The 15,992-nt window shown below is 51.8% G+C and overlaps 2 protein-coding genes across 4 annotated transcripts; one reads left to right on the top strand and one right to left on the bottom strand.

Annotated features, from left to right (window-relative positions):
- Positions 1 to 3,945: 3,945 nt before the first annotated feature.
- LOC141561527 (acidic leucine-rich nuclear phosphoprotein 32 family member B-like) lies at positions 3,946 to 8,247 on the top strand. 3 transcript variants are annotated; one of them, XM_074301250.1, is made up of 7 exons: positions 3,946 to 4,170; positions 5,700 to 5,849; positions 6,014 to 6,136; positions 6,489 to 6,690; positions 6,872 to 7,053; positions 7,415 to 7,469; positions 7,796 to 8,247. In XM_074301250.1, exons 1-7 carry the CDS (start codon positions 4,117 to 4,119, stop codon positions 7,870 to 7,872), a joined length of 843 nt encoding a protein of 280 aa, XP_074157351.1. In that variant the 5' UTR covers positions 3,946 to 4,116; the 3' UTR covers positions 7,873 to 8,247. The 3 variants fall into 3 exon arrangements, with proteins under 3 accessions (XP_074157351.1, XP_074157362.1, XP_074157373.1); XM_074301261.1 differs by having other exon boundaries at positions 3,958 to 4,170; positions 6,878 to 7,053; XM_074301272.1 differs by lacking the exon at positions 6,872 to 7,053 and having other exon boundaries at positions 3,958 to 4,170; positions 7,796 to 7,889.
- Positions 8,248 to 8,410: 163 nt separating this feature from the next.
- Positions 8,411 to 15,678, bottom strand: ZNF414 (zinc finger protein 414). The gene is made up of 8 exons (XM_074301237.1): positions 15,509 to 15,678; positions 13,023 to 13,161; positions 12,777 to 12,872; positions 10,643 to 10,750; positions 10,150 to 10,255; positions 9,502 to 9,959; positions 9,293 to 9,343; positions 8,411 to 9,008 (listed from the first exon to the last, which is right to left on the bottom strand). Exons 1-8 carry the CDS (start codon positions 15,509 to 15,511, stop codon positions 8,701 to 8,703), a joined length of 1,269 nt encoding a protein of 422 aa, XP_074157338.1. The 5' UTR covers positions 15,512 to 15,678; the 3' UTR covers positions 8,411 to 8,700.
- Between the last annotated feature and the right edge of the window lie 314 nt (positions 15,679 to 15,992).

Genomic DNA, 15,992 nt, shown 5'->3' with positions numbered 1-15,992 from the left:
CAGTGTTATGACTTTAATTAATTAATTCAATTCATTCTACAAGCTTTCATTAAACATTGATTTGTGTGCTTGGTATAGGAAATACAATTAAGATAATAGTGCCTGTCCTAGGGTTCTGGAATTAGCAGATAAGTATGCACATTCTGCTACAATTTGGGGGTAGGTTTTTTTTTTTTTTAATGAGTGAGGATGTATGTGTATAGATTTTATTTTGTGTGTATACAGTGCCTAAGATCTGTGACTCTTGAGCAATTTGCCTTCCTAGGATATTGCCTAGGGCTAAATAATTTACCCAACATACATCATAGGGAGCATATACAAAATAAGTATGCTATAACAATTGGAGGGACTTAGAAGTTTTATGTAGGAAGTAGGGCTTTGTTGACACTGTTGTGACCACTACGTAGTTCTCTGCAGTGGAGGGATAACTATTTATATAGTATCAACTTCGTGCCAAACATTTTATAAACATCATCTCATTTGATCTTGGAGGCAGGGACTGTTATTATCCCCATTTTACTGATGAAGAAACTAAGGGAAAGAGAAGTGAAGTTACTTGCTCAGGGTCACACCACTATTTTTTTTTTTTTTTTCCTGAGGCAATTGGGGTTAAGTGACTGGCCCAGGGTCACACAGCAAGGAAATGTTAAGTGTCTGAGGTCAAATTTGAACTCAGGTTCTGCTGACTTCAGGGCTGGTTCTCTATCCATTGCCCATGTAGCTGCCCCCTGAGGATAGGATTTGAATGAGGATCTTCCTAATTCCAGGTTGAGTGCTCCACCCACTGTGGTATCTTGGAGCAGAAGCAGATGTATAGAACAGTGCTAGAAGTGTAATGCTGAGCGCCTGAGAAGGGGGGCCTAAGTCTCTAGCTGAGGGTATCTTGAATCTTTTTGTCTCTGGGACAGCAGGAAATGGATCTTCCAATCACTAGAGAAGATATTGATTCACTGAGAATCCAGTCCTAGAAGAGCTGGTCAAATCACCTACAGAAAGCTCCCTTTTGTGCTTGATTTTGGATCTGCCATATCATGGATCACTGCCCAGTCCCCATGGTCTAGTGGAGCTTCCTTAATTGAGATCATCCTCATTATTCAAAAAGCTACCTAAGCTCCTGGGAATGGGATTGCAAAACTGTAAAATGTCAGACCTGAGAGAGCTCTGTGTTCTGTGTTCCCATTACAAAGTTTGAGTAGATGCCTTTCCCTTTGTATACCCCTTTCCCTGTGTGACAGGGCAGAAGTAGAATTAAGTTTCCTAATTCCTAACCCTATGCCTTGGTGATTATACAGAGGTTGCCCAAGGAAATTGTCAGGGTCCAGAGCAGGGGTTTTTAGGGAAATTCAAGGATCTTTGCTTACCAACATCTCAGTAATCAGCTTGAAACTCAGTCTTTTGTTGTTATTTTTACAAAGCTCTTTACAAATATGACCTTATTTGACCTTCACAACCCTTCCTACAAGGTGGGCGCTGTGAAAACTTTTTTCTACAGCTGAGGTAACTGAGGCACAGTATGATATATGAAAAATCCAAGAGACATAATTTCTGGATAATTAATAATCAATTTGTTAATTATACCTAGCAAACAATCAATAAAATGAGGTCTATGCTCCTCTTGGAAGCTAGAGGAATGTTGTGGGTTGCTGGACTTTTAAATACCCTTGGAAGAAGGGGTGATCCTAATAAGCAGAAATAAACTCTGATTGATTAATAATTAATGAGAAACTTTTTTTCCCTTTTTGATCTAATTTTTCTTGTGCAGCATGATAAATGTGGAAATATGTATAGAAGAATTGCACATCTAACTTATATTGGATTACTTGCCGTCTAGGGGGAAAGTATAGAGTGGAAAGGAAGGAGAAAAATCTGGAACACAAGGTTTGCAAGAGTGAATGTTGAAAACTATGTTGGCATGTATTTTGAAAATAAAAAGCTATTATTAAAAAAAATTAATGAGAAAATGAAGTGGGCTTATTCTAATGATTGATTTTGTTATTCTTGGACAGAGGCCCCACTCAGATCATACCCACGTCCGGCAATCTAGACAAAGGGATGCACCTGAATCACGCCACTTATGTAGCTAAACCATCCAATGAGCTCCAGGAATTCAAAGTTTTTTCAATTGGATGAAATCCCACATAAGACTGAGGGGAATGTTAATCTAATCTCATCAGCTCTGTCCTTCAGAGGTTGCCTAAATAACCTACAAACTGATTTGCCCAGATCACAAAGCTAATAAATATCTGAGATTAGATTTGAACTCAAGTTTCCTGACTGCAGCCCCAGAGCTTCACCTACCAACCTTTCTTTGAGTTTTACTCAGAACTTTAATAGCTCAGAATTCGAGTTCAAGTGATCCACTAATCTTAGTTTTTCCTAATAATTTTTTATTTGATTGGTTAATTTTGATTGATTACAAGTGTGTATCACCATACCAATAAAACACAGGCCCAACCAAGTCACTGCCCTGCTCCAGGGAGTCCCCATAACCTCTCAGATCAAATGCAGGCTCCTGCTTGGCATTTAAAGTTCTTTACAACCAGACTTCAACCTGTCAGCCTCGGGAAGTAATTCTATCAGTACTGCAGACTCTCTCGGCCAACCTCCAGTACTATCCCATGACCTCATCACTTGTGCGTTGCCTCCTTGGAAAGAATGTAACTTTTGTGATTTCCATAGAACTCACCCAGCCCAAGGCTTTGCACATAGTAAGTGTATGTATGCATATATAGCTCGGTAAATACTATTTGATTTGCTGTTATCTCCAGTTTATGGATAGAAAAACATATTAAATGATTTACCCAGGATTATTTAGATAAAAACTGTGTGTTCAGGGAATTCAGATCTTCCGGATTTCGGGTCTAGCATTCTATCTCCAGGCCACCTAGCTGATAAAGCGCAGCTCATAATGGCAGGTATAGGTAGATCAATGGATAAAGCATTTATTAAGTACTTACTGTGTGCTAGGCACTCAGCCAAATGCCAGGGACACAAATACGAGAAACCAAGATGGCTCACGGGGCCTGTTACATTGTCCCGGGGAAACAAAGGGAGCTAGCCAGGGGTACTGAGGGAGGGGGCTAGACTGCCTGTGAACACGTGGAGATGGCTGGGTCCATGGGCTCCACACCAAGCCGCTAGTCAGGCCGCGTTTGCGAAGGAGGCGCCCACTTGGAATTTCCTCCCCCGGGGGCTCCCCGTGCCGATCTCTGAGCCCGTCCGGTTCTGAGCCCAGAAACGCAAGTTCTCCGGCAGCCTCGGGGCTGGTGAGCACCTGCCGTCCCGGGGAGCCCGGGTGATTTCGGACTCGAGTGCAGGGATGAGCCCCAGACTGTCCTCCTGCCCCAGAGTCGGGGCCCCTCCTCCATGAGGAGACCGTGAGCGGGCCGGGGCCGCACGAAGCTCCGCGGGATGGGAGCGTGAGGCGGCACGCCCGGCCGGCAGGGGGAGATCTGGGGACCAGCCTGGGGCACGAGAGACCACCCGCAAGGGACTCTGGGGCCAGCTCCCTACCCCGGGAGAAGAGGGACAGTTACTCGCAGGTGAAAGCGCGAGAACGCTCCGCGGCCGGCAGGAGGCTCCGCCCGGAGAAGGTGCGCTAGGAGTGTCCGGGCACTGAGCGGGGAGGGGCGAGGCCTAGCGCCGGGAAGTGGGGTGCGGAGGCTCCCCTGCAACCGGGCATCCTGGGGGCGGGACCGTGCGCCGGCCGAGGCGGGGCTGCCTCGTAGAGGAAGGTTGGTTATGTGCGACCGGCAGCGGGCGCTGTAGGGTCTTACTCCGGCGTGCCCGACCCGCGCTACGAAAGGCGGGGCCCACAGTGGTGTGTTAGGATGCGAGTGGTGCTTCGGGAGTCTACAGGGGGCGCTGCGGGGCGGGATCGCGCGCTGCGAGAGGCGGGGCCGTGAGTGGGGCGGGAGTTGGCGCTCTGGGACCAGCAGAGGGCGCGCTGGGGCAGGTCTGGGCCGTCCGGGAGCGCGCTCCGGGGCCCTCGGGGGCGCGATCTCCTCCCCCCGCCCCTTTGTGTGCCTTTGGCGCCTTCCTGGCGGTCTCCCCGGCGGCGGCGGCTCTCGGGGCTCTCGGGGCTCCCTGGCTGGGCTGGGCTCGGGCTGCGCAGCCATGGACATCAAGAGGCGGGTTTCGCTGGAGCTGCGGAACAGGAAGCCCGGGGAGGTGAGGCCCGCGCGAGCCGGAGCACGTGGGCCCCGGCCCGGGGCTGGGGGCTCCGCACGTGGGCAGCCGCGCGGGGGTCGGGGCCGGGGAAAACAAACGGGCTCGGGGCCCGAGTCCGCGCCGGGGGCGCCGAGATCCGGAGTTTGGCGCCCCAGGCCTCGCACGGGAGCCAGCGGCGCGGACGCCGAGATCCGGGGCGCCCAAGGCCCGGGAGGGAGCCGGGGAGTGCGGGCGCCAAGACCCGAAGACGTGGCCTTCAAGGCCCGGCACATGGGCCGCGGGAGGCCGGGGACGTGGGCTGCGGGGCCTGGGAGGGCAGCCGGCCGGACGTGCGCTTTAAAGGCCCAGGGGCCCGGGGTCGGGCTGTAGACTTGCGCTAGGAGACGGGAGCTTTGGGGCTTGAGGATCCGGGGTCCGGGCGTACGCGGGGAGGTCCTCGGGGTCTGGAGTCCGGGCGTGCGCGAGGAGACCCGGGACTTTGGGGCTTAGTTTAAAGCTACGGGGTCTGGAGCGCGGGCGTGCGCGGGGAGGCCCCGGACTTTGGGGTTCAAGCCCGCCGTCCGGTTGTGCGCGGGGAGACCCCGGCTCTTCGTGGAAGTCTCGGGATGCGCTGGTGCATCCCGCTTTGGGTCCTTAGGACCGCGCTGGGAAGTCGGGAACCAGGTCAGGGTTTTAGGAAGCCCAGCATTAAGGGGGCTCTAACTTGGTGGCCGAATTCGGGGACACAGTCTTTACAGCCTGGTCTGCGGGGCCCTGGGTGTTTCAAGAGGTCCGGGCCGCTGTAGTGCGGAGCAGGCGGCAGGACCCCGGCCAGGGCTTCCCGCAGGCACTTAAGCGGAAGAGGGCTGCACGTGGGCCCTGGCCGGGCGGCTGGGGAGGTGGAGGGTCCTCCTGGTCGCGGGGGCCACGCCGTAGTAACTCTTCCCTCCTGCTCCGATCTTTCAGCTTTGTAATTCGGAGCCTTGGTCTTGGGGACAAGTGGTCTCATGTTCAGGGTCCCAAGTTTGAAGACATGAGGGATTCCTCCGAGCTGCCCAGGCAGGGCTTGGCATTCATTAGAAAGGAGAAATCGGGCTTTTGGGGCATCTATCCTTATGAAGACCCAGTCTGGTCCCTGGGCCTGGTCTCTTTGGAATCCCAGGGACTGAGCCGAGCCAGGATGTGTGGACAGGAGCCCAGAATGACCTAAGTGAAGGATGGTTCTAGCCAGGGCCTGCAGTGACTGAGCCATTCTTGGCTGTGCTGGGCAGGCTGGAGGAGTTTGAAGGGCTTTGATGGAGTGCTGAGCCATTTAAACTTGCACTTTAGCGTTGGGACTGGCTATGAGCTCCAGCTGGAGCCAGGATATTCCAGTTCGGGAGCAGAAATGGGATTGAGAGCTTGATTTTGGTCTAGGTTTTGGGGGAGCACTGGAGGCTGGGTTTGGGTGGTCTCATGGCCAGACTGTCTTGGGTGGGGGGAGAGATCTGGATTGGGAGGGAGACTGGCTGGAAATTGTGGCAGTGACTGACCTTGTTCCTCACCCACAGGTGAAGGATCTAGTCTTGGATAACTGCTTCTCAGATGATGGGAAGATTGGAGGCCTGTCTTCAGAATTTGAAAACCTTGAGTTTCTCAGCATGGTCGACATCAGCCTCGTGTCTTTGGCCAACCTACCCAAGCTTCCCCGACTGCGAAAGGTGGCGTAGGGAGAGATTAGGGGGGTGGAGATGCCAGAGATTGGAAGCCCTAAGGGTGGGGTAGGGGTGAAAGGCAGGTGGCCCCCTGGGAGGGAAGATGGAATCTCTGGGCATGAGGTCTGGGCCCCTGATTGTCCCCACCTTGTTCTGTCTGGACTCTACAGTTGGAGCTCAGTGATAACCACATCTCTGGAGGTCTGGAGGTCCTGGCAGAACGAACACCCAGCCTGGTCCAGTTAAACCTCAGCGGGAACAAAATCAAGGACATCAACACACTGGAGCCCCTGGTGAGGCTGCCTAGACTTGGAAACACCCCCTCCCACCCCCCATTCCTTTAGACTGTGTTCACTGAGTGCTATGATTTGGGCCTTGACCAAATTCTTTATTTCCCAAGGGTTAACTTAGAATTGGCTTTTGCACCTTGTAGTGCTAAGTTTGCCTTTGACCTTATGGCCTGGAGCCTGAGGAGATCTCCCCTGCCCCAGGTCATTTCCTATTTTCTCCAAATCTCAGAACCTCTTTGCTTGCCTTTCAGAGCAGAGTTTTTTTTCCAACTCCTGGGGTACCTTTGGGCAGGGCTTGGAATCAATGGAATGGAGGCCTGAAGTTCCATATATATATTCTTTTTGCTCCTTGTAGAAGAAGCTGCCTAATCTTAAAAGCCTGGACCTTTTCAAATGTGATGTGACCATGCTGATGAGCTACCGGGAGAGTGTGTTTGCCCTCTTGCCCCAGCTCACCTACCTCGATGGCTACGATGCAGATGACAAGGAAGCTCCAGACTCTGAACCAGAGGCCGATAGGGAGGGCCTGGACGGTGTTTGCGGGGAAAATGGAGAAGGTGAGCATGGATCTGACCAGAGAAGGCCTTCTTCCGGCCTTCGAGTTCTCTTCCCCAATCATTTCTTGGGTCTTTGCTCTCAAGTGAGTGAAGATGGGGAAATCCAGGCCCAGTATTTGGCCAAGTTCCCCTTGGCGGTCATGGAGCCCAGGTTATTTGGTCATGAGCTCTCTATTGTCAGTAATAGGTGAAGAAGAAGAGGAGGAGGAAGAGGAAGAGGAGGAGGAGGAGGAGGAAGAGGAGCTTGATGAGGATGTAATTGATGATGAGGCGGATGAGGATGATGAAGATGTTGATGGAGAAGAAGATGAGGAGGAGGAAGAGGAAGAGGAGGATGAGGAAGAAGATGGGGTAGAGGATGAGGTGAGGATCATGTAGGCTTCCATCATCTTTCTTCCTTGGGAGAGAGCTCTGAGCAGAGGCTGGGGGTGCCTCCCTCCTCTGGAAATGTCATCACAAACAGGACCCAGTTGGTTTTTTAGGTCAAATATTGCAATTTAGACCTCATTCCACTAGATTCACTAAAGTCAGGATTCCTCGAGGTGGGGGCCTGGAGCCTTGGATTTAAATTCTGTCTCTGCTTCTTCTGTGACCATGGGCACTGGCCTTTTACCCCTCATTCATATTTGGGGAGAGGGGGGAGGTGTCATACTAGCATCTGCCCCCCTCAAACTCTGACATTCTGGAATTCACTCTTCTGTGTGTTCTTCCCCAACCCCTTCAGGAGGATGAGGAGGATGAAGATGATGATGGAGAGGAGGATGAAGAGGAAGAGGGAGGTGAGTCCTGACTGCAATGGGATTCTAAATTCCATCCTAGAAGTACCCCCTTGTGGGGGATGGGTTAAGGAACCTGGGAGTAGGAGTGTTGCCAGGCCCCTTTCAAGGTGCCCAGGGCTTGATTTCCCAGAAGGAACTGGGAATTCCATCTGGCCTGGGTGTGGCCAATGGCCATTCAGCACCACCCCCTGACCCAGTCCAGGCCCTTTCTGCTGCTTCTCCACCCCCAGCCTTAGGAAGGGGAAAGGCGGGGAGGGGTTCTCTTCTCTGCTCCCCTGGGCTCTCTTCCTTCTTCCTCCGACACTGGCTTACCTCCATGCCTTTAGAGCCCCAACATGGAGAGAAAAGGAAACGAGCTGCCGATGATGAGGGAGAAGACAGCGAGGAAGACGAGGAGGACTGAGCCTGCTGCCCTGCCCTGCCGTCAGTGAGCAAGCAGCAGCTTACAGACAGACTCTGCCAGCTTGCCCTTGCCCTTTGATCCCCCAGCCCTGGGCACTACTGGCTCTGGGGTCTGTTTTTTTCCAGAAGGGGCTCCACAGGCACTGCTTGGCCAGGGGATTTGGTGACCAAAGGTTCTCTCCGTTTTCAGGGGTGTGTTTTGTGCAACAATTTGTTGGAATTCTTTCTAAATCTTTGTTTCCAAGAAAAATGTGTCCCATGCCCTGCCTGGGCCCCGAAGGGGCAGGGGCTCCGGCACTTTCTCAGGATAAACCTTGCAGCCCCCTCCCTCTTCCCTCTTATTGGTCTTTTTAAATAAATAAAAACTGGAATTTTTTATCTTTGTCTAGAATAAATAGTAAATGGGGATGGGGGGAAAGGGGCAGGAAATGTTCCTGAATTCAGTCTGTAGAAGAATCCCTCATGGCCCCCCAAAATTCTGCAGTCAACTGCCCAGCCTACCCAATGATTCCTGAAGCTCCAAGTCTATAACAGGCAGCTTCTATACAACTGCTTTATTATCCACATGCCCAGCTGATCCTGGGCCAAGCCAGGACAGCTAGACCCAATGACCCACAGAGTTCCAAAGCAATATTAAGTTAATTATAAAAATAATCTTCTACCTTCCCACCCCCTGCAGTCACCAGGGCCAGAGTGGAGAATAGAGGGAGTGATCCATCTCTGTAGCTATCCTGGAAGGGGAATGAGTCAGGCCACCGGCAGAGTCTGCCTGGGTATCACAGGGTAGCCTTGTGCTACTTGGGGAGGCAGAAGAGTTGTTTTTCCAGCCTTAGAAATCCCAGTCCTCTCCTGAGGCTGGGGGGCCCTGACGCCTGGGTGACTGAGTGGTGAGTGAAGGAGGACCACTGGATGACCCAGCAGTGGGCTCCAGTGACCAAACTGTGCCCCCCTGGGCCTCGAGTCTAGGGGGACTTGAAGGGGATGGTGGCTGTGGGGGTGGGGCTGGAGGTGGAGTCTTTCGATGGTCCTCCAGATGAAGGGTCATGGCTGGTCTGGAGGCTGTGGAGAAGGGGCACTGCATACAGGTGTAGCGGCCTCTGGTGTGTTCCCACACGATGCGACTGGTAGAAGAATGACCTGGCATAGGAAGGAGAAAAGCCTCGAGCTGGTGTTCCTGAGGACTTCCTAACAGGAGAGAGCTTACACAATCTTAGGCTGCTTCTGGGTAAGTTTTAAGTAACTTGGGTCACTTTCTTCCTGAAGAAAGTTGAGCAATTTGGATTCTTTCCCCCACCCCCAAGTCTGAAGCGTCAACCAGTACAGTAAAGACTAGACCAGTGATTTCTGGCGCCTTCCCATTTTAAAGGGTCCGGTTCTATGGTTCCTCCCCAGCCTGCTGCTTCACGGGGGTTGCCACTGACCTGTAGGTCCCTCAGAGCTTCCAGGGGTCCTCCGTGGACTATTGCTGGAACCTGCCAGAAGAGGAAAGAAAGTTCAGGGGAGGTAATCCTGCACTCTAACCTGCTACCAACTTCTCCCTCTGCTGGTTCCTCCTTGGGGAGAAGACAAGCTAGTGACAATAGAGTGCCTGCTTAGACATAAGGGCTGGACCCAGGCTATATCTGCTCACCCTGGTTTTTTTTCCAGACAGCTGCATTACTGGTGGAGCTGGAGCCAGGGCCAGAACTGGGGAGAGCCTGAGTAGGCAGGAAGGGACGGAGGCGCTGGGGACCAGAGCCAGGGGCCAGCCCATAGGAGGAGGGACCAAGGTAGGGGAGGAAGGGTGCAGATACAGGGCCTGAGGCCTGGCTGGAGTATGAGGACAAAACAGCAGAGCTGTAGAGTGAGGCCTCCAGGAGCGGGAATGGAGCCCTGGGACGAGGATCCGGGGCCAGGTTCAGCGGTGTGAGCAGTGGGGCCTTGTCAGGGCCGGGGCCAGCTGGTCTCTGAGCGTCGGGCAGCTCCTTCTCCAGGGCTGGGGGCAGGGGAGCTGGGGCTGGGGCCGGGCTGTGGGACTGGTCGGAGCAGACGTGTAGGTGCTTGAAGAGGGAGCGGTGAGTCCGGAAGCGGAGAAGGCAATTTTCACACCTGGGATGGGGGAGACAGAGGTTGGACTGAGGGTGAAGCAGGGCAAATGAGCTAATGGTGTACAGAGTGGCAAAGGAGGGCTAGGAGTGAGCAATGAGCTGGATGAGAAGGGGTCAGGTCAATATGGAGAACCCAAGAGAAAACCAACAGGTGGAAGAGGGGAGAAGGACAAGCAGGGGAAAGACCTCACTTGAAGTATCTGTTGGGCTTGTAGTGCAGTTTGGTGTGAGTCATCAGCTCCTGCATGCTGGGGAAGGTTTCTGAACAGCTTGAGGTTGAGCAGTGAAATCGTTTTCCTGTAGAGGAATAGGACCAGAGGAAATGGCATTCCAGGAATCAACATATACTGTCCCAAACTCCGAACTGTAGAATAGGGCAGGGCCTTGGAAAGTCATGCCTTTAAATAGATGAGGAGCCTGAGTTCTGAAATGTCTCTTGCCCAAGTTCACAGAGGTGGTCCCTGGAGCCAGGATTTGAATCCACATCCTCTTGACTCCAAATCCCTCATTCTCACTTATTACTCTTAACTCCAGGTAGGTAGGCTTCTGAACCATTCCCACTGGAAGCCAAGACCAGGACTGACGGTGGAGAGGACTCCCGGGTCAGGATAAAAGTGTGGTTCTCCAGCAGAGGTGTCTAGGAAGGAAGTCCTGCCCCATTCTCCCCCCTATCCCCAGACTTACCTTCCATGGACTGTGTAGGTTGCAAGTGACTGTGCAGGTGCTGCGCAAGTTCCCGGGGGTTGGGGAAAGCCAGGCGGCAACCATAGCTGGAGCAAGGGAACTGTCTCCCTAGGACACATAAAATATCCCATGGCCTGGTCACATTTCTCTTCAGCCACATCTCAACCCGAATTCCGCCAACCCACCACTACTCCATTCATCCAAGGACCGAGCACCTACTATGTGCCAAGTTCTAGGCTAGAGGGCTGGGCCAGGAATATTAAATACACATATGTCAAGCTTGCAGGTTTCCAAAAGATGCTGCATCCGTGAAGATCTGAGAGCAGCCCTCAAGGAGCTGAGAGTCTAATAATCATAAAGGGAGGGCTCCTGTCTACAGTGTGTAGCCTCAACAACCACTGAGACAGTGTTTTCCTTTTCTACAAGAGGAAACGTGGAAAAGGTGGAATGGCTCATACAAGGTCATGATAAACAGCAGAAGTGTGATTTGAACCCAGGACCTTTGTTGCCAACTGTTATCTCTTCATTTGCCAGGGCGGGGAGGAGAGCCCTTTCAGGAACTATTTATAACAGCAGCCTCTGACAGGCACAATTACTAAAGGCTACACAGAAGCAAAAGCAAGGGTCTGAATGTGCACAGGAGAAGGGAGAACATTTTCTGGATGAGCTGTCTTGAAGGATGAATGGGAGTCAGACAGATGGGAGGGTGTGAGGGGTATTCCAGGCTAAAAGGAGGTTGTGAGCAGAGATGCAAAAGAAAGGATTTGATGTTTATCATTTGCCTATTTTGGCCAAGAGAAGGATGTTGATCCAGATGTTTAGATTTTACTAAAGGGTTTTGGGTGATGATGGGACAGGAGAGTAGGTGGAACAGAGAAAAGGCTTCAAATTATGTCAGGAAGATTAGTTGAAAAAAAATTGAGGGTGTTTAACCTGGAAAAGAGAAGATTTCAGCAGGAAATGATTGCCTTTAAACTATCTGAAAGGCAAGAGGCTTATTCTTTGCCTCAGAAAGAAGGTCTAGGCCCACTAGGGGTTTGTTTAAGAGGGCAGATTTGATGGCTTTAGCCAACAATTGGAGATGCCTTGACAGGAAATGCTTTTCCACTGAAAACAGAATTTTCTACAATATCACAACCAGAAATGACCTTAGAGATAAATCAGTTTCACTACTGTCCCTCCCTCTAACTCATTTTTCTCCAGGCTCAGAGAGTGAAGTCACTTGTCCAAGGTATTCTTGGCAGGTCTGCAATTAGAACCCAAACTTCCAGGCTACCACCCAAGCTAGGACTCTGGCCCAGCTGCACTTAGACTTGTCAAAAGTGCTGATGATAAGACTCCTTGGTCTGGCTTTGGGAACCAGATCAAAGGCCCTCTAGGACCAAAGTTGGTCTTTAGAAAGATTATTGTGTCCCTTCTTCCAGACAGATCTATCATATGACTGAAAGCAAAAAGGCGAGTTAGGACACTCCAGCAAAGAGATAACAAGGGCTTTTTCTTAGGGAGAAAGCAGTATGAATGGAAAGGAAGGGCCATTTGCAAGAAGAAAGAAGGGGCCTGCAAAAGAGGGAGGACAGAAGGAGCCAGGGATTATCAGGTCTCAAGCCAGGAAGGATGGGAATTCTGCTGAGAGATATTAGAATGATGACCAGCTCTGAGGGGAAATGACCAAAGGTCCAATCTTGAAAGTAGTCTGAGAAGCCAGAGGAAGGAACATCCAAAGGAATTCTGAGATTTGGAGTTAAAAAGGAGCTGAAAAGGCCATCTAGTCCAGACTAAAAGCCCAGAGCCTCAGACCTCAAATGCAGAGCTCTCAGTACAGTTCTTACTCTGGACTCTGATAATTCTCTATGCCAGGTATCTGGATGTCTCCAAGGCTTGAGAAAAGGACAATGAAACTGGTGATGACGAACAAAATTAGGAGAATAGAGAATAAATTAAAAAAAAAAAATAGAGAATGGCAAGGGCAGATGCTCAAGTAGATGAATTATCTCACCAAGTGATGGAATGTATCCTCCCTCTGCTCTTTCTCCCCTCCCCCCAATCTGCTTTTAGGCCTCCCCACCAGACCTCCCTGTATGTGCTATTGGCCCTCTCACTTGGTCCCTATTCCTCACAGGTTGTACTTTCTCACCAGAAGAGGGGGGCCTGCGTTTCGGAAGGCGTGGCTCCTCACTGGGGCTGCTGTTGACGCTTCCTCCGGAGTTGGTTCTGCTGGAGTGTTTGCAGTCTGCAGAGTGAAAACAGGTTACTGTGGGCTGTCAATATTTCTCACCCACTGCTTGCCCCACTGAACCACAGGTCCTCTTCAGGAAGGCCCTGAGCCCGAGGATTAAGAAAACCCCTTTCCTAACTACCAATCTGTGATCTTTCTACTCACCCTCTGCTGAGAAGGCCGGAGACAGCTGCTCTTTTTCTGGTTTGGCTGCTGGGCTCTGACTGGGGCTGCCATAGATGTCTGAGTAGGGCAACGGTGCAGGACATGCCTGGACCCCAGGTCCTATCCCAGAACTCTCCTCCTGATGACAATGAACCAAATAGGGAGGGGGTCAGTCCTTGGCCTTTCACCCTTGAACTTCCATCCTCTCACTTAACTTGTCCCTCATCCCAAGTTTTTGCTTCCCTCAGGCCCCTCCACAAGTCTTTTGTCCTTGGGCCAGCCCAGTGGAGAAGGAATGCTAAGAAGGAGATTTTAGTTCAGAAATCCCATAGTGTTCTCCTATTCCCTTCACTTGCCTCAGGCTCCTTTCTTGTTCTCCAGTCCTATGCCTGGGCTAGAGCTCCCCACAGAATATCAGCAAGGGAACAGATGGTTAAGAGTCAGAACTTAGCACAGATGAGAAACTTAGGGACCATCAACTTCAACACCCTCACTTGACAGGAGGGGAACCTGGTAAGAATGTCCCAACAAGTCAGGCTGGAAGTAGGGCTTGACTTTGAATCTACCTGCCCTTGGTGGGTACCTGATAGGAAAGTTTGGCTATCACCGGGTCAAAGTGGACCCTGATCTTCTTCCAGTATCGGACTGAAGGCAAAAAGCACAAGTGCCCCAGTGCCAGGCAGGAGGATTAAGATGGGAAGCTAATGGCAGAAAAGAATGGGAAGAGGGAGGGAGATTTAGGGGGAACAATAGTGTGACCTGATCATACTCCAAGGCTCCCAGGAATGGAGTTTGGAGGTAGTGCTGGACTACCAGGAGCCAAGAAACTTCAGGGGGGGGTGGGGGTGGGAAGGTAAGGCTGAAGTAAGGTAAGAAAAGTTAGTCCACTCCTGGGCTTGCTGTAAAGACCGAGTTCCACCTGATTTTGTCACTTACTACCTGTGTGACCTTCTCTGGGTCACTTCCCATCTCTGGCCATCGTTTCACCCTCTCTATAAATAGCAGGAGGGGTTGGATCAGACTAGATCAGATTTAAATATGAAAATGATCTCAAGTGGTCATAAAGTCCAACACCATCATTTTTCAGATGAGAAAACAAGAGGCAGAGAGGCTAATCAATCCAGTCCCATAACTAGGTGGTGGCTGAGTTGTGTCAAACCTGGGTTCCCTGATATAAACGTAACACTGTTTCCAAACTCTAAAGTAGCGGGAACTCTGGAATGTGAACAGGATTACAATGTAACTGGGAAATAGTTCACAAAATAAAAATACAACATAATGTTGATTTGTGGTTTTCTAAAGTCAATATACTATTTGATTTTGAAACTACTGCCTTAGATCATATGAGATAATAGTAAGCTAGTATCTGGCACACAAGACTCAGTAAATGCTTATTCCTTTTCTTTCCCTTCCAGCTCTAGAAACAGGATTGGAGGTAAGGACCAGGCCTAGACTGGGGCCCATTACCAATTACGGAAAAGGTGGGGCAGATGCATGGGGAAATCCTGAACCTCTACATTCTAGAAGAATATGGGTCAGAAGGAGGGGAAGCTGCCTGGGGAAAGAGTTCAGATGATGGAAAAAGACTGGGACAAGGCACAGCTTACAATGGGCAGCGGGAAATTTTGAAGCCCAGGAACACAAAAGATGTAGTACTGGGAGAGCCCTCAATAGGGGACCCATGAGATTAAGTCCACGTGACCTGCCTGAGGTCATAGCAGTTTGTGAAAGGCAGGCTGGGACCACTGAGTTCTGACTCTAGAACCCTAGAACTCTGCCTCTGTTCTGGAATGGGCTAGGTCATCTAAGGGCTAGATTGATCAGAGTGGGGTGGAGCCTTGTAGGAAAGGGGCCAAGAAAAGAACCGAAATGTTTCTAGGGCTGAAATCTGGAAAGAACTGGTAGTTTCCACAATGTATAGAACAAAAGTAGAATCTGCATGGGCTGGGAACCTAAAACAAGCAGGCTTCGGAACGAGGAAAGGCCTAGAACAGAAGTAGAATTTGGAACACTGAGGGGGTGGGGCCATGAAATTGACAAAACACATTGGAGGCAAGACCCAAGATGTAGACGGAGCAGGGGCGGAGCCAAGGTATTTGACTAAGGCCCGGGGGCGGGGCCCAGGATATTGACAAGAGTTCCTGGGAGGCGGGACCCCCAGGTTTTGGCCTAAAATTTGCAAGGGTGAGGCCCAGAACGGAGGCGGAGTTTGGACCCCTGGAGGCGGGACTAAGCTCGGGCGGCACGACTCTACAGGGGCGGGACATAGAGCAAAAGCGGGATTTGGAACGTGATAGGGCAGGGCTTGGAACAGGGGAGGAGCTAAGAACGCAGGCAGAGGCGTGTCCCTGTCCCTGTTTCCTCAGCTGTCAGTCAGTCTGTCAGTCCCGCGCCCCGCCCTCTTCCCCCCTTCCCTCCGCGACGGTTCTTCTCCATCCCCTCCTCTTTTAGCCCCAGCCCCGGCCGCGGACCCAGCGCGCGCTCACCATCCCTCCCCGAGTCCGCGCGCTGCCTTTGTTCTGCGGCTCCCGCTGCAGCTCCCCCCGCTGCGGGGACACGCTCACGTCGCCGCCATCTTGTGCCAAGGCTCGGCTCTCGCGAGAGCAGGCGCGGCCGCGCGGGGCCTGGAATGGGGGAGGGGGCTGGGCCGCCGAGCCCAGCGGAGTGGGAGGGGCGGGGCTTATGTGGGTTAGACTAGAGACTCCGAGGGGGGTAGTGTGAGGCCATCTTGCGACGCATGCGCCCTATGACCAGGAAGCACTTCCCCGGTTCTCCGGCGCACGCACGGTCTGGCGTGGCGTGGGGACGGGCTTGCCACTCTGTCCTAGTTTCCGGGGGATCACTAGGGGAGCTCCGCCCCCGTCTAGGCCACGCCCTAGAGCTGCAGGAGATGCTAAACGGACCATCTATCCCCCACCCCCTCTGAAAATGGGAAAATCGAAATCTGAGCTAATAAAACCCAAAACACGT

Source organism: Sminthopsis crassicaudata, chromosome 1 (genome assembly GCF_048593235.1).
Source record: "Sminthopsis crassicaudata isolate SCR6 chromosome 1, ASM4859323v1, whole genome shotgun sequence".
NCBI lineage: Eukaryota > Metazoa > Chordata > Mammalia > Dasyuromorphia > Dasyuridae > Sminthopsis > Sminthopsis crassicaudata.
The sequence above is the reverse complement of the archived record's forward strand: the minus strand, read 5'-3'. Positions and strand labels throughout refer to the sequence as shown.